General features: G+C 46.8%; 1 protein-coding gene across 6 annotated transcripts in view; it reads left to right on the top strand.

The window, feature by feature from the left end:
• Positions 1-20,225, top strand: part of TUBGCP3 (tubulin gamma complex associated protein 3) — a 71,205-nt gene that overhangs the window by 10,230 nt on the left and 40,750 nt on the right. For 4 of the 6 annotated variants that reach the window (XR_005833302.1, XM_040624744.1, XM_040624739.1 and 1 more), the window contains exons 3-11: positions 2,180-2,247; positions 6,391-6,468; positions 8,001-8,218; positions 10,258-10,430; positions 12,462-12,580; positions 13,256-13,381; positions 14,511-14,579; positions 14,918-15,050; positions 16,618-16,784. Coding sequence is in view for 5 of the 6 variants with exons in the window: in XM_040624744.1 (XP_040480678.1) it covers positions 2,180-2,247; positions 6,391-6,468; positions 8,001-8,218; positions 10,258-10,430; positions 12,462-12,580; positions 13,256-13,381; positions 14,511-14,579; positions 14,918-15,050; positions 16,618-16,784 (1,151 nt within the window). In the remaining variant the exon portion in view is untranslated. The remainder of the gene's footprint in view (positions 1-2,179; positions 2,248-6,390; positions 6,469-8,000; positions 8,219-10,257; positions 10,431-12,461; positions 12,581-13,255; positions 13,382-14,510; positions 14,580-14,917; positions 15,051-16,617; positions 16,785-20,225) is intronic. The other 2 variants (XM_040624747.1, XM_040624753.1) reach the window with 2 other exon arrangements.

The raw sequence follows: 20,225 nt of genomic DNA, 5'->3' as shown, positions 1-20,225 counted from the left end.
TTGCAGATTTACATTTCAAGGCCTCCTGGTGAGCATATCACGCATACAGGTAGTAATTAAAAATACAGTTTGTCGTGGGCATTAAGGAGGGCATGTGATATGATGAGCACTTGGTGTTGTACACAACTGATGAATCATTGAACACTACGTCTGACACTAATGTACTATTTGCTGGCTAATTGAATTTAAATAAAAAAGTGTCTAAGCTCAGGAGTTGCAGAACCGGCAATGACCTTGTTGGAGTGGATATTGCAAGGAGGTCTTGGGGTTTCCTGTAAGAAGAAAGCTGCAGCCAGCATAGCTTGTGTGTGTGTGTGTGTGTGTGTGTGTGTGTCTTCTGCGTTTTTGAAGTAACACTTGCTGTGTATTGATACAGCACGCCTCTTCTGCCTGGCCCACCAGGTGTCCATCGCTTCTGTTGGGCACCCTTTGCTGTCAGCACCCCTCTTGGAGTCCCCCTCCTCTGAGTGGCCCAGCTGCAGTTGGTGGAGTGTTCCTCTCAGTAACGGTCACCACTGACTTACCATATGTCATTACAGTTTTTACATTTTAATATTTTTGATATTTGATTACAGTTTTTGGTACATTGCTTGAATTAGGGTAGTTCTATCCTCTGAAATACCACAAAAATCATTTTCCGTTTTATATGGCTGATTTAAAATGTAAAGTGCTAGTATGTTTTATACTGAAACAAATTGCAAACTCATCACGTGTGACAAAATTTAACACCTAATGATTTCTTAATTTTTCACATTAGCAAGTGGGGTACATTGTACATAAAGCTTTGTTTTGCAATCTGATAGATAAAACGTCACTTCCTGGTGAATATTCTGTTTATTTTTATTTGTATTATTTACTGTTTTATTGTCCCATAATTATTTTGCATGATGAGTTAGCGTCGGTCTCATTCTTAAGAAAGAACATTTCTTGCTTAATTTAATGATTTATTTGGAGTATTCTTATATGTTTTAGAAGGAAGTAAGTTATATTAAATTTTAATTGCATTAGTTTAGTTGAATGCATTTTGTAACAGGAAATTTTAAAGGTAGCTTTACTTTTCTGCATAGGATGACTGGACAGTGCAGATGTGATTGGGATGATGAAACTCGTGGTATGTGGTTCGTAAGATCAGAACATGATACCAAGACCCTGTATGAAAAAGTACTGGCCATGAAGCCAGTTACTGTCTTTTTGCAAACCAGCTGGAGCATTTAGAGCTGAGTGAACTTGGCTGATGAGATTTAAGAAACCAGTCCTGGGTGGCGCAGTTGTTAAGCGTCTGCCTTCGGCTCAGGGCGTGATCCCGGCGTTCTGGGATCGAGCCTGCTTCTTCCTCTCCCACTCCTCCTGCTTGTGTTCCCTCTCTCGCTGCCTGTCTCTCTCTGTCAAATAAATAAATAAAATCTTAAAAAAAAAAAAAAAGAAAAAGAAACCAGTCCTGCCACTGTTAGCCAGATGGGGAAGGTGGTGCCTCTTCTCCAGGAGCAGGTGCGGCGGGACTCCTATGAGAGGCACGCGAGCACAGCTGGTGTGCGCAGTGTTGTAGGTGTGGGTGCGTGAGGTCTCCTCCCTCGGGGCCTGGGCCCAGCGTGCAGCCTCATCCTTCACAGAACGGATCAGAACACGGCCTCCTCACGTGTTACTATGGCTTTCGGGAAACTAGTGAGTGTAGGGCAGGCATCTGAAGACGTTTACTAGTATTTGCTGTCCATGTTCACAGAAATGCTTGCAATGTGTGGTTTCAAGTCAGGCTGTCATGAATGATAAACGTTTTAGTTATTGCCCTTTGAATTTACCATTCCCACGGTATTTTTACTTTACATTTCTCCTTCCAGGTAAACATTAATGAGTTCAGCTGGTGGTAGTTGGCCTCACTGGACTGCTTATTAATATTTGTAGGCAGAATCTAAAAGGTCCCATCATTTCTATTACTTTGGCTGACTTTCTCATAAACTCTTTTGTTCCAGCCCCGTATTGTCCATATTTTACAGATGTCAGATATTAAATGCATTGACCAAATTCGTAGAGCTGAAATGTCACTTATTGGCGAGTTATTTCGATTCTTAAGCCCAGGATTCTTTTCAGGCGTCCGTTACCTGTTACCGTGGGTGCAACAGGGTCATAAAAGGGATTTTGGTATACGTGGTTAACATGTTTCTCTTCTTTTATAACTTTTCAGTTATCCGGCAAAGACGAGAAGCGGACGCTGCGTTGTTCTCAGAGCTGCACAGAAAGCTGCACTCCCAGGTACCACGTGTCCTCGGGGGGCGAGGCTGTCAGACCCCTCTGGGGACTTGTCTCACATTTCACTTTTCTACGTTGGGTAATGGGTTTTAATTGTAGATCGTGTTTGCTTTTTAAGAGCTTTTCAGTAATAAGAGTTAAGTTTTACCTGTATTTAATGGCATGTTGCTTGTAAAGGAAGCCACACGGGGAGAGTCATCGGAATTTGGACAGCTGAGTTTAGAGTACAAAAGGCTCCGTTCCCTCACAGGGAGGAAGCACGCTGGTGGGAGTCTTGACTGCAGCTAACAGCGAGAGCTTGTCTTCTAGGTATGCGCCAGCGTTCTGATATCAGACCCTAATTGGTGCTGGTAAAGTGAATAACTGAAAAAGATTTTGATTTCGAACATTTTGTGACTGGATGTTGATAACTTGCACACAAGTGGTTTTGTTTTTTTTTTTTAATAGAAAACTGCCCTCCTGGACACGAATACATTAACTGAATCATAGGGTGAGAGTGTTGTGATTCTGAGTACAGGAGCGTAGTTCATCCAGCCGTCTGTCCCTGTCATAGAGAAGAGGGATCCACAGAAGTTTCATGCTTTGCTCATCAGTACAGTGGTTATTACTGAGTTGTGCCCAAGGCTCTTAGTAATTAAACTTTTAAGTCTTTCAAGTTTTTCTCTGTTTCTAATTTAAAATGGTTGTTTTCCAAAATTTTGTTTGAAACACTGAATGCTTATTCCTAAACAGTGTTTTAGACAGCCAGCTTCCTAGGGCTAACCCCCAAAACCAGCTTGGTTCATTGCATGGCTGAAACAGGATGAATGATATTAGGACACAATAGTACAACACTAGTAATTAAACAAATTAGAAAAATATGTGCAGGTTAACAGCTGTGTCATTTTTTTGCTAAAGCAGTAGTTCCTGGTTTTGAGGTTTTATCCTCTCTTCTCATTGAGGGCCCTTCTTGGCTGTGCGTCCTGTGTGAGGTGTGGGCAGGACTCAGGGCGTGGAGGGAGGGGTCTGGTGCGGTGTGGCAGTGTCAGGGAAGGGGTCCAGGAATTCTGGGCTGCAGTCTGGACTGTGGCTGACAGAGTTAGAGGAGGAGGGTTGGGGGGAGTGCAGCAAGTGCACTGTGGTGCGTGCCAGGAGAAAGGGGCAGGTGGTGAGGGTGTGGCCCGGGGGGTGGCCGGCCCATGCTGGAGGTGAGCCTGTGTTCCCGGCACGAGTTAGTACCTGCTTTGATGTTCCTCCACATGTTTTGGTGCCCTAATGTGTCTTCTTACATTTCAGGGTCAAGTTATGTGTATGTTTGAAGTTTCAGGTCGGAATCAGGGTTCCTTAGATTTCAGAATCTAAGATAACAGGGTCTAAAGTGGTTTAGAAGCATCTAAAACATCTGTGATGCTGGAGTTGTTTGTCCCGGTTGCCCAGCAGATGCCCCCCGCCCCGGACACACACCCCCTTCTGTGCCCTGCTTTGGGTTCTGGAGGGCTGAGGGCTGTGGGGGGCAGCCCCTGGGCTCCCTTGCTTTGTGGCTTCTGCTCGGCTTCCCGTGGAGCTGACAGGGTGGGAGGGGAGTGAGGCTGGGCTGTCCCTCCCCTCCTGCCAGGCAGTGGTTTGGCGCTGGCTCCACGGTGCCCCTGGGCTCCTGCCCCCATCTCCCCATGCCCTGCTCCCCGGCTCTGGGGAGTCCTGTCCTCCCCAGTCGCTCAGGCCTCCTCGCTGGCGACGGTCCCTGTTTCCCTGTTGTGTGCACACCTCCGCACAGCCCCGGCGTCCGATGCTCTTCAGGCTGCTCTTCTGTTAACAGAAATGGCGCCCCGTCCTTTAGCGATGCCGGCTGTGGAATTGGTGCATGGTTTTGTTCGCTTGTACACTTTCCCCTGTCTCCACCCTGTGTGTTGTCTTTATGTTTTTAAAGCGAGAGCGGTGGGTCCAACCCAGGACTCCTGCTGCGCTGGTGGAGCTCGCGTTGTCTTCCCGAAGCCTGTGGGGCATCCGCACCCGCACACGCCTCAGGAAGCTCCCCCAGGGGCCTGCGGCTCGGCGCCCTCAGATGCGAAAGGAGCACTTCTTTTTTTTTTTTTTTTTTAAAGATTTTATTTATATATTTGACAGAGATAGAGACAGCCAGCGAGAGAGGGAACACAAGCAGGGGGAGCGGGAGAGGAATAAGCAGGCCCACAGCATAAGAGCCTGATGTGGGGCTCGATCCCAGATCGCCGGGATCACGCCCTGAGCCGAAGGCAGACGCTTAACCGCTGTGCCACCCAGGCGCCCCGAAAGGAGCACTTCTGTCTTGTCTTGTTCCGTACCCCCAGGCGTCCGTCACAGCCACCCGGGCGCACCTCTGCTCTTTCCTCTGTGTTTTCCTTTTGGTGAATGATGACGTTGTTTGTTGCCAAAACCTAGGAAGCTGAATGTCACGTTGACTCCACCTCTCTCCCCATGTCTTCTGTGTCCCCAAGTCTTGTTAAATGTTCCTGTCAGGTGTGCGTGCCTCTCCTCTGTCCCCTTTGGAATCAGGCAGACCTTGGTTTGCGTCTCAGCGTATGGCTCTGTGATGCAGGTAGGTGATTCAGGGTTTCACCTTTGCTTCCGTCGTTTGTGGAGTGAAGAGAATAAAGCCTGTGTCCCCGTGTGGTTGCGCCGATGGCAGGAGATGACGTGTGGAGGATGTCCCCAGTGGGCCTCCTGTAAGCGGCAGGGCTGTTAGCTGATTGCCCCCTGGCCCTTCAAGGAGATGGGATCCGGTGAGGAGCGGTCCTTTGGAGGCCGGCGGGTGGGCCTGAGGGATCATCTGAGCCCTGGGAGCCCGGGGCCCGCCCGCAGGAGGCTGTGAAGGGCGCCTGGGTGGGTGCTGGGTCACCGAGGGCCTGCCTGGCCCTTGGCTGTGTCCTCCCGAATGACTGCAGTTTCCTGTGCATCTCATTTTGTCTCCTCTGCAGTCCAGCGTCTGGGGACTGTCAGCCGGTACAGTCAGGCCTTCAGAGGCGTCCACTGTCCCATTTCCTGGTCCCACACAGGAGACCCCTTTGTCTGCTGCTCCATTCCATTCTCAGTGTCCTGCTCCTGCCTGGCTTTAGCTGGGTTTATCTGTTTTCGGTTCCTGAAAAGGCCCTGCCTGCTCCCTCCTCGCATGTGCGTCGCCCTTTCTTCTAGGAGACCCTGTCCTCCCTGGGGGTCCTTTCATAAGCGATGGGCCAGTTGAGTGACCCACCCCCATGTCTGAGATGTCATGTATCCCACCAAAGTCTATCTGCTCATTTGCCTCTTTGCCACCAGAGTGAGGACTCTGTTGGGGATGGCGAATTTATTATTTCTGGAAAATTACGTGTAAGTTTTTTAAGTTAGACCATAAGTTAAGTATGTGAGATGAGTTTTTTCTTTAAAGAAACTTTCAAGGAATATTTTATATAATGAGGAACTTGTGTAAAGTAAATAACAATCCCATAGTTTTGTAAATAAAGGCATTTATGTACTCTAAAAGGTAAGGCCATATGAATAGAGTAGAAATACTCTGTAAATTTGGGGAAAATGTATTGAAGGTGGGCTGCTGTTAATGGTTGTGAATCAGGGTGGACGGGTAGACAGTTGGGAATTAATGAAATCTATACGATAACCTTACATAGAAACCTGGGGGTTACTTGTCCTGGCAACTCTTACTTCAGAGCCTTGAGTTTAGGTATGCATGATGCTGAGATTTATGTCGTGTGCTTTGGAATTCCTTTTTTTTTTTTCCCCTTTCTATAATGCTCTTTTATGGCCTAAATGGCACTTTGATAAAGGGGGGGGAGCATTCACCTGTTTTATGATGGCATTTTTCTTATAATCACTATGTCCAGGAAGTTGGTTATCCTAAGAATTATTTTAAGGGGAGAATTGCTGTTCTTCCGGAACCGGAATAGGGTGATTCAAAACCATGTTCTCATTAGGGACTTTGGAGCTGGTGCTCAGGGGCAGTGACTTCCTGAGAACGTCATTTGCAGCCTTCTGTTGGGTAGCGCTGTTGGCAGCACCTGAAAGATGAGCACTGACTTGTTACCATGCGAATTTAACCAAAAGCATTTCTGTTTTGGAAATAAGGATAATTTAGGAGAAAGGTAGATAAAACTGGAGAGTAGTGCAAACTTGTTCTTTTAATGTTCTCTTTTCAAACAGGGAGTTTTGAAAAATAAATGGTCAGTTCTCTACCTCTTGCTAAGCCTTAGTGAGGATCCACGCAAGCAGCCGAACAAGGTGAGAAGCTCTGTTTTAGTAGCTCGGTGCCTTTTTCTTGTAAAGATTTAGTTACTTTAGAGAGACGAAGAGAGGGACAGATTTATGTAAAGATTTAGTTATCTTAGAGCCCGCGCTGGGGGTGTAGGGGGAGAGGGAGACGGAGAATCCTAAGCAGACTCCCCGCTGAGCAGGGAGCCCGACGCGGGGCTCCATCCCACAACCGTGAGATCAGGACCTGAGACGAAACCAGGAGTCTGATGCTTAACCGACTGAGCCACCCGGGCTTTCAGGGCCTTTTTAAATAAAGCACACTTAGTGTCTTATTGGGACAACTATACCAAATTGTGATAGGAATTGGCTACTGTACTTAAGAACATAGTAAGAGAAAATAATAACTTGTCTAGTTTTCTTGGTAGTCATGGAAAGTCAAGAGATTTTCTTTTCTTTCTTTTTTTAAAAGATTTTATTTATTTGTCAGAGAGAGAGAACACAAGCAGAGGGAGCAGCAGAGGCGGAGGGAGAAGCAGGCTCCTCACTGAGCAGGGAGCCCAATGCAAGGGCTCGATCCCAGGCCCCTGGGATCACGACCTGAGCCAAAGGCAGACGCTTTACTGACTGAGCCACACAGGAGCCCCTCTTCCTTTCTTTAGACAGGGCACTCACTGCTTGTCCCTAAGATGTTTTCCAGAGTTACATTATTACCTCAGATATAACAGTGTCCCATGGAATAGGGCATAAAAACAGTTTTCACAAGTTACTAATAGGAGCACAGCTGCATAATTCTATATAAGTTAGAGGACCATTCAGGTTTTCTTGTGTCTTCAGATGGCATTATGAACATTAATTACTGTCATGACAGCGCAAACTTGGTTGTCACGCGGCCTCAGTTTCTGGCGCGTGCAGTGTCGGGAAGAGCTCTCTGGCTGCTGTGAGCCCAGAGTGTCTCGTGTGAGAAGGCGCTCTACCACGGAGACCTGAGTGCCTACGGGGACAGGAGCGTGGGTGCAAGAGGCCTGTTTATGTTGAAAGCCTCTGCCTGAGTAATGAGCCCTCTTTGATTTTAGAATAATGCCACACCTGCAAAAATATTTGAGTGATTATTTGGGCTTTAGTTTGCTTGGATTTGGAAGGACTTGTTCAGTTGTCAGACCATGTGGCAGTTTTGGAGTTTAGAAAACTTTCTGAAACTTTATCAGTTCTGCATATTTCAAAAGTATGACTATTAAATTATTGTTTACTGAGTACAAAATCAAGTACAGAAAGAACTAAAATCTGAATATAAATTATCTTTATTGATTTGGGAAGTATTCTGTAATTTTATATCTCTGTATCCTTTTTTTTAAGATTTTATTTAATTATTTTAGAGAGCACACAAGTAGGGGAAGAGAGAGGGACAAGCAGACTCCACACTGAGCGTGGAGCCCGATGTGGGGCTTGATCTCACAACCCTGAGATCATGACCTGAACTGAAACCAAGGGCTGGACGTTTAACTGACTGAGCCACCCAGGTACCCCCATGCCTCTGCATTCCTAATGGACTTCCTTTTCAGGTTTCCAGCTATGCTGCGTTATTTGCTCAAGCGTTACCAAGAGATGCTCACTCGACTCCGTACTACTACGCCAGGCCTCAGACTCTCCCGCTGAACTACCAGGACCGTAGCACCCCGTCGGCCCAGAGCGCTGGCAGCATGGGAAGTAGTGGTGTCAGCAGCATAAGTGTGTACGCCTTAAATGGCCCAACCCCCACGCCACAGTCTCTCCTTCCAGGGTAAATCCGGCTTGCACGCACAGATCGCTTAACCAGTTGAAACAGAAGAATCCTCAGGCTTTATCAGGCATTTTGTGTGTTCACTGAAAGTCTCTTTAGAGCCTCGTGTGTGCCAGGAATGTTCTAGGCACTGTATCTGATGGGCTTCCTCTTAGGATTTTATTCTTTCCAAAAACTCTGTTTCAGATGGGAACTCTTTCCACTTCTCCTCGTGGTTGACTGTAATGATTTTTGGTCTACTCTTAACCTGTTAATGCAAGTACATATTAGTAAAGGCCCTAGTTCAGAAGTGTGACAGGATGGGCCTTTCATTTTGAGGTAACTGATTGACATTTCCCTTGCTGTATTCCCATACTTATCTCTCAGTGAATATTGTCCCCTTCACTGATGTGTGCTATTCTCTTTATTGAATTATTTAAAAGATAAGTGAACTAAAATAGAGCTGTCTTGTCCTCAAGTGCTGAGATCTTTTTCAGACTGAGAAGTGTGACGCCGTGTAGTTCTCGCATTAAGATGAGGAGCTCCAGGAACGCATGCTTAACGTGCTGTCAGATCTCATCACGTTTTCAGGAGATACAGTTTGTGGTTGGGAATGAAACAGCTGCTCACACAGTAGCAGACTTGGAACTTTGCTTTTCTTGTCTTTTTACATATTTCTATGTGTGGTTCATTCCTGGCAATCCCATTAAAGCAGACTGCCATGAAGTGGGTATTTTTCCAGAAGACCAGTGACTAGAGATTCACGGCCGTGTGTGTGTTCCACGTGAGCATGGCATCATAGGAAATTATTGTGTGACGTAAATACAGTTACGTTCACGTCACTAGAAACTCGAATGTATGCACCACACAAGAGTTACAGATGCAGTCTGGTGTTCTAGAAAGTCGGCAGAAGAGGTTCTAGAGAGCTAATCTCTGACCTGTATTCTGGCTCAGAGTGAACAGACTGTCATTTTTACCTTAGAATTTGGAATAATTGTTTTGATATTTAAAAAAAAAACTATAGAGAACTTTGAACTGAAGTGGTCCTTTAGAATTTTTCTCTTAAATTCAGAATTGTGTTGAAAGTCATAACGTAACAAGTGCTATTGATGACTTTTTTTTTTCCTATTGAAGATATAAAAGAGAAAGGGCTGTTCTCCAGTTTCTGTTTCCCTTCTCACTTCATCGGTGGGTGACAGACGGGCCCGCCAGTGTGGCACTGGGCGTAAATCAGTCTGCCCCGTGGAGGCTCGTTTGTGTGGCGCAGTCCTGGGAAGCGATATTTTGTTGCGGTTGTCAAAACATATGTCCTCAGAAATCAGCTGTCGGGTTCTTAGAATTTAAAGAGCAACTTTTTTTTGAAAGATTTTATTTATTTGAGGGGGGGAGAGAGAGAACAAGTAGGGGAGGGGCAGAGAGAGAGAGAAGCAGGCTCCCTGCTGAGCAGGGAGCCCCACGCAGGACTCGATCCCAGAACCTGAGATCATGACCTGAGCCGAAGGCAGACGCTTAACGACTGCGCCACCCAGGCGCCCCGATGACCTTTGTGCTTCTGCCTTCGACTTTACATTAGTGCATTTTTGGAATTAATTGCATATTACGGTATTTCTTTTTATGTTGAGCACTGCAAATGTTGGGAGACAAGTGAGCACGCAGAAGAGGGGACAGCACTCCAGATTTTTAACTTCTGTGCTCAACAAATGCTGAGTGGACGAAAGGTATAAAGTTTGAAGTTAAAATTAGTCATGAATTTCAAAGTGGTTTTAGATGAAGGACGTATGTTATGTGTTTGTAAAGGAAAGTCAAACAGATTTTGATTTTTATGCTAAGAAATATGTAGAAGGTGCCAGTAAGAGCCTGAACACCAGCTTAGAGGTCTCAGAGAGCCCTTGGACTGATCAGTTGATGGATCTGGGTAGGGCGACGGCACTCACCTAGCTCAGATTTCTGACATGACATAATCCACTATGGTAACAGGAGCAGAATTTCCAGCAGTGGTTTGTCTTTCAAGTGAGTAGCCTGGGTGTTTGGAGATATGAAATGCTCTTTCCTCCTTTCAGACAGCCTCATCACACTCCCGGAGTGGGAGACTGTCTTCGGCAGCAGCTGGGATCACGGCTCGCATGGACTTTAACTGCAAACCAGCCTTCTTCACAAACCACTACCTCAAAAGGTCTCCCAAACACTGTTTCTCGCAACGCGACAAGACCAAGGAGGGAAGGGGATGTAGGTGGTGAGTAAGGATAGACTTCAATGTGGATTTTCTTTGCGTGTTCGGAATTTATGCTTCCCTCATTTATCTTAAAATACTGATGAGTAGTCCTTGCTTACAATTGTTGAGCGGTGGTTCTCATAATGAGAGGTTTGGAATCCTAAGTATGGTCGGACATGCCTTGGGAAATCTGGCAGTTTTGGGGCATTGGAGAAACGCATTGAAGATTTATTTGTCGGGGTTAAGTGGACCCCTGAAGAGTTTTAAAGCTCCACTAGGTCCCAAAAAAATGTTTGAGTGTCTTTCAAGAGAACCCTGTGAGTAGCCGTGTTTGCAGTGTAAGCGTCTGAGAAGAGAGGAATGGGCTCTGTCGTCAGCTCGTCATCTGCAGGTTGTGAAGTCCCTCTGGCTGTGATCTGGCTTACATAGAAGGCGAGGGCCGGGGGTGTCTTATGTGCACCTGGAGACATGGCCCAGAGCGCGGAGCCTGGCCCGTGTAGCTGCACTTACCACCGCTGTCCTTCCTGTAACATGGGACAGCTTGGGGGCACTTTGACTGTGGGGCCGGCGTCCAGACAGTAAGAGTGCCCTTCTCCGTTCCTCGTTGGCTGTGCCTCCTCATCTCTCACCAGCGCCTTCAAGCCTGTGTAATAGACAAAGCTAACAGATAAAAAGACGTCACAGTGTACTTGATCAATCCAAAAGAGCAAGGGAGGACGTGCAAAGGAAGAAAGAAGAAGAGGGTGAATAGGAAACAGGCTGTAGTGGTAAATTTAAACCATACACGTCCGTAGTCACATGAAATGTATATGGATTGGACACTTCATTTAAAAGACATTAAAAAAAAATCCATTTAGACAATTATGTACTGCTCAGAAGAGATGTGTTCTAAATATAGGGACACAAGCAGGTTGGAGGTAAATGGATGGGGAAATACATCTTGCAAACACTGACCGCGGAAAGACAGTGGCCTCATCGCTATCAAAGGAGACTGTGACAGGAGTGTCGCCAGGGCCAGAGGGACGTTCATAACAACGAAGGGGTCAGTTCTTCAGGAAGAAACCATACTTCTAAGTGCATATTCACCTGCTGACAGAGCTTCAAACGCACAAAGGAAAACCAGCAGCCCTACAGGGAACACAGACAGACCCAAGGTTACAGTTGGATATTTCCACATCTCTCATAGTGATTGATGGAAAAAGTAGATAGAATGGTCCATAATGATAGGTAGGTAACATTTGAGCAGTACTACCAGCAACTTGATATAATCGATATTTATGGAATATTCTCTCCACGACTGAAGTGCAAACCTGCCTTCACCTTCCGACTCACTACCCTGGTTCTGGGAGTGCCGACCTTGACTGTGTACTCCTTTCATTGCCCCCTCCCCCCGCCCCCCCGCTGATAACTTGAATTTCTGAGCGTTGCCTCCTTGTCATCAGGTGACACCAAAATTCTGACTTAGTTTTTGTTCCAAGATTTATGGAAATCATAACTTTCCTACTCTATCCGCTCCTCTTCATGTGGTGGAAGAGTGGACCCACATTTATCTGCGTGCTGACAACCCAGTTTTCCAGACGCCATCTTACGAAATAATTACCCGTCCCTTTTGTTTGATTCGTGCTGTTCTTTTTTGTGTGTGTTGCTCCTTGATTATATATTAAGTCCCTACAAAGTGCTTTGTTCATTTATTATTTTTTTTAAGATTCTATTTTTAAGTAATATCCACATCCAGTGTGGGGCTCGAACTCACGATCCCTAGATCAAGAGACACACGCTCCACTGACTGAGCCAGCCACGCGCCCAGCTGCCTTTTTTTATTTGTTTGTTTTTTGACTTTTTGTATAAGAAATTATATGCTTTCCATATCCTTTTCAGAAAATTCTTGTTTCTTAGAACTTCATACTTTTTCCATCTTAGGCTCATTTTTTTTAGTTTTTAAAATTTTTTCGTGGTTGCAAATACATAATGTAAAGCTAGTTGTGTCCTAAAATTTGTTCCATCTTAACATGTGTTGTTTGGTAACTACTGTCTTATAAAACCACCTTTCAGGTGCTGGGGAAGTGACCGAGGCAGCCCTTGTCAGGGACATCCTGTACGTCTTCCAGGGCATAGACGGCAAGCACATCAAGATGGGCAACACGGAGAACTGTTACAGAGTGGAGGCCAAGGTACGGCAACCAGCCCGTCGGAACTGCACAAGCAGGAGGGACCGACGTCAGCCAGGCCGGCTGGAGCTGGGACGAGGCGGGATCGGGGTGATGGGGGCCACATCTCCAAGACTGGGAGTGCCAGTCAGGTGTGCGGTCAGGGCCCAGTGTTTGTTTCCCTGTGTGGTCATGGCTCGTGTGTGGGCCCTTCTCCTTCCGCGTCTGCCTTCTGCGTTGTGTGCGGCGGTGTGAGAGGTGCCCGCGGGACGGGTACGGCGTGGCATCTTGCGTCGGCACACAGTTCCAGATAAGGTGCCTCTCCTGGCCTGTGTTCGTCTTCCACAGCCTCCTTTCCCACAGCCCCTTCTTGCTGCTGACGCGGCCTTCTGCCACTCCTGGCTGTTGGAAGAGGTGGCTGAGGGCACAGGCCCTGTGCCGTGTGCTGGGGGTGCCTCCAGTCACGCCCTAGGGTGATACTGCTCAAGCCTCACGCTCACGGAGACGTTTTATTTCCCTGCCGGCACCTGGTGCCTTTGTTTCTCAGAATCTTGTTTTGTCTTTATTGATGGTGTATTAGTCACTTTTAAGTTCCATGTGTTGGAACCTAAGAATTATACTAAAAGTACAAATGATTGAGGAAAATAGTAATTGAAATTTTAGTGTTAATTTTTAACTCTTGATATATTTACTTTTTAGGCAAACCTAAGTAAATCTTTGAGGGATACGACAGTCAGACTTGCGGAGTTGGGATGGTTACATAATAAAATCAGAAAATACACTGACCAGAGGAGTCTAGACCGTTCGTTTGGACTTGTGGGTCAGGTACGTTCATTGTTACCGGAACATTTAGGACACCATTCATTTTGGAGAGTGCTTCGTCTACTTAAAATCTTATTATGAAAGTAATTCTTTTTTTTTTTTTTTTTTAAAGATTTTATTTATTTATTTGACAGAGATAGAGACAGCCAGCGAGAGAGGGGGAACACAAGCAGGGGGAGTGGGAGAGGAAGAAGCAGGCTCACAGCGGAGGAGCCTCATGTGGGGCTCGATCCCAGAACGCTGGGATCACGCCCTGAGCCGAAGGCAGACGCTTAACCGCTGTGCCACCCAGGCGCCCCTATGAAAGTAATTCTTAAAAAGAGGGTTCTTTTTAAGTAAAGGAATTTGGTAATAGAACATTGTAGCCATTGCGGTCCACTGAGGAGAATAGAGACCACGTGTGTGTTGACAGAGATCACCAGACACTGCGCATTGTTCGCGGTAGCTGTTGGAGTGTCAGCACAGAAAAGTGTGTAAATGCGTTAAAACAAACCTACGGATGACGGATTGTGTATCGCTTTAAAATATGCAGAAAAGTGTGGAGGCTGATGTTTAAAGAAAACAGGTTTTATCCTCCGCAGCTTCTTCCCACTGAGTCTGCCTGAGTTTATATCCTCGAGTTCATTCCAGAAAGTTCTTGTCTCAGGACTGTGTGATGTCTTTCTTACAGCCTCTGACTTGACACCTTTGTGGTATTTAAGATTGCAGAGTTTTTAATACTGTGAGTGCGGAAAATGAACAGTAAAAACAGCAAATTGGGAGGAACTGGAATGGAGTTGCCAGTTTTTAAGTTTTGCTAATTAAAAACATTAGAGAAACTTAGATTTTAACTCTCAATATTTAGAAGGAATACAATCTTCAAAGATTATTGTTTAAAGCAAATACACTTTTAGCTGTAATCTGTTTATTTCTTTTCTGCAAAGTTCATGCTAAGGCATAACACTTCCGTGACATTACGAAATCTAGGTGTGGTTGTGGTTAACCTGGGGAGGACCACCGACAGTTTACGTCCTGCCGGACACCCGGACCGCGGGGAAGCACTGTGGCCGCACGCTTCACGTGGGCTGACGTGTGAGGCTGTGGCGCGTGTGAGGACGGTGTTGTGCTTCATGAGCCCTCCTTCTTCCTACAGAGTTTTTGTGCCGCCTTGCACCAGGAGCTGAAAGAGTACTACCGCTTGCTCTCTGTGTTACATTCCCAGGTAAACTTTGTATTTTAATTTCTTTGTGATTTGCATGGTTACAAAATTGCAACTATATACAATTTTTAAGTTTCTTCGTAATTACTTTTAAAGACAAATATCTGCTTGCTAATAGTGTTTGTCAGGTCTGGCTGTCCGTGAAGTTTCAGTGTATGCTAGAGGCAAGAACTGCTCACTGCCAGGGTTCTGTCTCCCGTGTAAACACGTCACTAGTCGCTTGAGGGAGCTGCTCTTCTCCCAGAGGGGACGTTTGCTTCACATTCACTTTCCGTGGATTGAGAAGTGGTGGACCTGTTTGCTGACCTGTACGTACGCACTGTGTCTTCATTGTTTCTCAGCTGCAGGTAGAGGATGACCAGGCTGTGAATCTGGGCCTTGAGAGCAGCTTGACACTCCGGCGCCTGCTGGTTTGGACGTACGACCCCAAGATAAGACTGAAGACTCTCGCGGCCCTGGTGGACCACTGCCAAGGTGGTTCTGCGTCTCATGGACCCGTTTTATTTCAAAGCGGGTTTTAGGGAACGTCATCCACGTTTATTTTTGTGCCTGCGCCTGTGTACTCTTTTGTACGAGAGCCATAAGTATGCCAGCTGCATCCAGGTGCATAGATGACGTACAAGGGAAATAACCAGTTGCCAGCACGGCCCCATCTTTGTATTTGTGGAAGCTCAGTATTTCATTGAAATGAAGGAAGAAAGGAGAGGGTCTAGTTTTTCAGGATTTTGTGGTCCTCAGTGCTATAACTGTTGATCTCTATGCCTCTTCTGTTTGTCTCTGACCGAGCAGCCTTTTCTGGGGGTTTCTTCCTCCCGAGGTTATAGCCCACATCTGGGCTCACCAGCTGTGTGTTCCACATTCTCAAGTGTGCGTGTCTGGCTGAGGCCTCTCCTGGGCTCTTGGTCTGCATTTCTCGTTGTCTTCCAAACATTTGTTCTCACTGTGCTACCTTGGCCAAGATCCTCTTCGTCTCTTCTCTTCGTCTGTAATGCTTGGGCACTGGTAGCCTCCACCTCTTAGGATCGTGAGGGCCGAGGGGGGCGTGTGAGATGCCGGTGGTCAGCCCCTAGGTCATGGCCCCATGTCTGCTGCCGTCTTCCACCGGGGTGATCCCAGGGCCAGAACTCCAGCATGTCTGGATCTGACATCACCATGCCATCCATGCCCTGCCTCCCCTACCTCCTGGCACCTCCCCTCAAAAAGAGGAAGTGGAGCATAGTGATTAAGCATGTCCGTTTTTTCCGATGCCGAGCACCCGCGCGTGGGCTCCTACCAGACTGCTCCTCTGTCTTCCCCTTTCAGGATTCACTTAGCCCCTCCAGTCCTGCGCCTCCCGCTCCTTCTCTGCCCCTTCCTCAGGCACTTCAGAAGCATCTCATTCACATCAGATCACATCAGTCCTTCCCTAAAATCTTTCAGCACTCCAATAAATTCCCAAATTCTTAGCATTAACTTTTTGTGTGCTTGTGTTTTTGGACCTGATTTTTGCTGCTCCCGGTCCTTCCTCTTGAGCTCTGCGCCCAGGACACAGGGCACTGTGGGTGTAGAGCAGGAGGTCTAGGGCTGTAAGCTGCAGCCCCCGACTGGCGGTGCAGCAGTTCAGGGCGTTGAGACTAGCATGTCACCCCCACAGAGAACAGGAAGGAGACAGGAAGCAGTAAAGTGCGAGAATTTTCTAGAGCTTTTATGTGTTATGGATATTTATTTGTATCTTGGAGTGCAGTATCAAGTGTGAATCTTAATGTGTGTCTGAGTCCGAAAAGGTGAAGGTTCATGTTGTAGCTTGAAGAGCGAGTCAGGGTTTTGCTCTTGAAGAGCTCGGGAGTGGCCTTGAGGAGGGAGGTGAGTGCCTGCTCTGACGTGCGCAGCCCGGGGCAGACCCTCGCTCTCCGGGCTCCCCGACATGCTAAGCACTGCTCTCCGTCCAAGGTGATAGTAAGGAAACAGACGCACTATCTCCATTACTTGGCCATTCTGGTTAGTGTTGTGTTAACCGTCTCTCCGGGGAGTGTAACTTGGGTGTTCTCCGTGTGTCCCGCAGGAAGGAAAGGGGGCGAGCTGGCCTCCGCCGTGCACGCGTACACGAAGACGGGAGACCCGTACGTGAGGTCACTGGTGCAGCACATCCTCAGTCTGGTGTCCCATCCCGTGCTGAGCTTCCTGTACCGCTGGATATACGACGGGGAGCTCGAGGACACTTACCATGAAGTAAGGAATGCCTTCCGGCCCCAGACTCGGCTCTAGGGGGCATGGGCGCCCGTAGTCTCTCGATCTCCCTTCCCCGGAATGCCAGCTTGCACCATCGAACGCCGTGCGTAGTTCGTACAGAGCTTTGAAAGCCGGTTACCTCTGAGCAGCAGAGCTGTGTGTGTGCCGTGGAAGACTATTATCCCAGGTTTACGGTGGGAGACGCAGGAGTTCCCATCCCCTGCCCGGGACTAGGACTAGGTCTCCCGTGTGCACGCGCTCACCCTCGTGGGGCAGCATCACGTGTTCTGTGGCTTCGCGAGATGACCACGTGCGCTACACTCACTGGGCCGTCTGTGGTGCCCGCGGTTTCAGTGAAATTCTTCGTGTATGTGCTCTGCGCCTATTGGAACAGGGTCTGTGCTGCTGGAGGGCAGCTCGTGTGTTCCTGAAGACGCCTGCGCTGTGCAGAGTCACACAGTAAAGTCCACAGGTCCTCTGACAAAAAGTAGAGGGGGGGGCAGCACACTCAAAACCCTCGTCAGTGACAGTAGTTTCAAACAGGACAGGAGCCTCGCAGAAGCCGTGGTACCGTCAACATGCATTCAGTCGTTAGGCACCCCTTGCGTTCTGGAGTGACTATGGCATTTACCTCGAAGAAGTGCTCACGTGGGCTTGTGGCCGTGGCAGGAGGAGGCTCACCTGCGGCGCCGCGCAAGGTCGTGGCCCCGGGTGCGCAGGATGGATTGAGGCAGCTGCTGGAGTGTGGGGGTGTCTGCGATTTGTGCGCCCCCCTGTTCTGGGTTCCTGGTCTCACCTAGTTTCTTGTGGATGAACTTGATGGAAGCAGTCATGAAATTTGTGTCACGCTCCCGTTGTTTCCTGAGAGATCAGTTGAGCTGGAACCAGTGGCTTTTAAAACAAGCGTGGCCGCAGAGCCGACTGCAGGGGATGGTTTTAGGCGTGCTTTCGAGGCACTCGGGCGGCATCTACAGGTGCAGGTGTGGGTCGCTTATCGCGTCTCGTAGGTCCTTCCGTGGCGGTGTTACCGTTGTCCTTTATTGCTACACGTACTAAACGTGGACATCGCACTTTCTAGGTAGCAGCCCTTCTGATGGGGGTCGGGTCTTTGTGGTTGTAAACCTTTGAAAGAACCTTGAAAAGAGCATCCTTTCTGTGCCTCCCTGTGTATATTGATGCGTTTCTCTGAGGGCAGCCCTGGGAGGTGAGATTGCCCACTGTTGGGGCGTGCATGCTGCCCTTTCCAGCGCTGGGGTGGCCCTGCCAGTCCCCCTGCAGTCGCGCCTCTGCGGTTCCTGCTGCTCCAGCCTGGTCAGCACTCGCTCCTCAGTTCTCGTGAGGGTTTTACTCCCGCCTGTGGTGTGCAGCCTCTCCTGTGATGCGTTTCGCTGGTTACCAGTGAGATTGACCAACTTTTTGTGTTGATTGGTTACTTTATTCTACTAATTGCTGTGCTTGTCTTTTGCCCATTTTTCCGGTGCATTTGTCTGTCTTTCTAGACTTGAATCATGGGATGGTTTTATACATTTGGATATCTTGTGTTTGTGATTGCATTTTTAAAATTATTTTTCTTTTAACTGTTTATTTTCACATCATTTCAGACTTAGAGAAAAGTTGTGAGAGTCGTGCAGAGAGTCACAGATTCGGCTGCTGACCCTTCCCCGACGTTCCTTTTGCCACATCTACCGTATATACCACATTCCAGCGCTCAGCACCTAAAGGGAAATGAGTGCATTCCCAGAATCTTATTGAAATTGGACTTTATCTCATTCCCAGATAAAACAGAGTCAGGATTTTCCTGGAATGACATCCAGAAATAAAAAATTCATATAGGAAAAAACATTAAGATTATAAAAAGATGAAAAATTATTCCTTTTTATTAATAAAAAATTTGTATTCCACCTCCTTCCCCACCCAATAATTAATACATAAATTATATGAATTTGGGTGATATTAACTTTTTAATAGCTGCCAATCAGTCGGCTTGATGAGCCTGATTGTCTTCAAAGGTCAGAGTGGAGTTGTCGTCTGGGCCCTGCCGGCACGTGTACCGCTGCAGCTAAACGTCAGAGCCACAGACTGGCTAATTATGTTTTTTGAATTTAGTACCTAATTTCTAACTTGTAATACTTTTTTTTTTTTTCTTGAGAATAATTTAGTTTGCATTTTCTAGCAATGAGGTTTTTCAAGTAGTCCTTAATTATACCACTAATTCATTGTATGCGTCTGTGTTTTTAAAGTAGTCCTTAAAGGTACCACCAGTTCTTTATTGATTTTCTGCCTTCTGTGTGATTTGGGCTTATTTATTTATTTATTTTGTTGATACTAATTGTGGGACCATAGATAGAATCAGGCACAGACTTCCAAACTGATTTTCCTCTAGACTGTTTTCTTTACCATTTTTGAACATTGATTCACTGGGGTGAGACAAAAGCAAACTCTTTCAGACTGGGATAGCTTATATTTGGGGCACTCATTTTGAAGAACTCTTATTGCACAGAATATGTGTAAGACAAACGTCAGGTTTTATTTAAAGAAAAAATACTAAATAATGTTGAATACAGTATTAGGATTAGTAACGCAAATGATCACTTAAACTGATCTCAGGTCTTGCTTCATTGGTAAAGTTTTTCTTAAATGTTTTTCTTTTTGTATAATTTCACCCTTATAGAAAAGTCAGGACTATACAATACGCTCCTCAGACTACCGGAATACTGACATTGTATTACAGTAGATTTATCTTCTTTTTTTTTCCCCCAAGGTTTTATGCTTACCGGTATTCTCACTTAGGGTCTGAGTTTAGAGAAGGGCTTAGGATCTTCAGGATTGGTAAAGTTTTATTTGCTAGTTACTTTGCTCAGCTAAGTCCTTAATGCTCCCGATGAGCTTGTTTGCTTCATGAGTTGTGCTGGTGAAGTGCGTTGTAACGGTGGATGACCTAAAGTGAATCCTTCTTGACATAGAGTGTACTGCGTTCTTTGCTTTGGGTCTCCATGGTTAGTACTGTGGTGCCTGTGGGTCTTGTCCTAGCTCAGCTGCTCTGTCTCTGTTGGGTGGAACTTAAGGGCTCAGGTCCTGGAGTCCGATGACGCAGCTTCGGTTTCTGATGGCTCTGTATCCTGGCAAGTGCTTTGGCCTCTCTCAGCCTGCCCTTCCACATCTTTCCTGTGTGTGCAACGGCAGTGCCGATCTCATGGGGTTGTGCCGATGTGTGAGGGTTGAGTCAGGCACATGGTAAGCATGCTTATGTTGTTTGCTCTTAATTAACGGAAGAAGAGCACTAGAGAAAATCTGAATACCCACTGACCCTAAAATTTCTGTGGCCTTTCTCTTATTTGTGGTGATCTTTGACTTCCTGGTTTTCTGTTGAACCATGCATTTCTAAATGCTTATTTGTCCCTGATTAATTTTGGGAAGGTTCTCTTTGCTTTACTCTAAGTA

Source organism: Ursus maritimus, unplaced genomic scaffold, assembly GCF_017311325.1.
Source record: "Ursus maritimus isolate PB19 unplaced genomic scaffold, ASM1731132v1 scaffold_10, whole genome shotgun sequence".
Classification (NCBI taxonomy): domain Eukaryota; kingdom Metazoa; phylum Chordata; class Mammalia; order Carnivora; family Ursidae; genus Ursus; species Ursus maritimus.
Note: the sequence above shows the minus strand (reverse complement) of the source record. Positions and strands in the feature narration are given on the sequence as shown.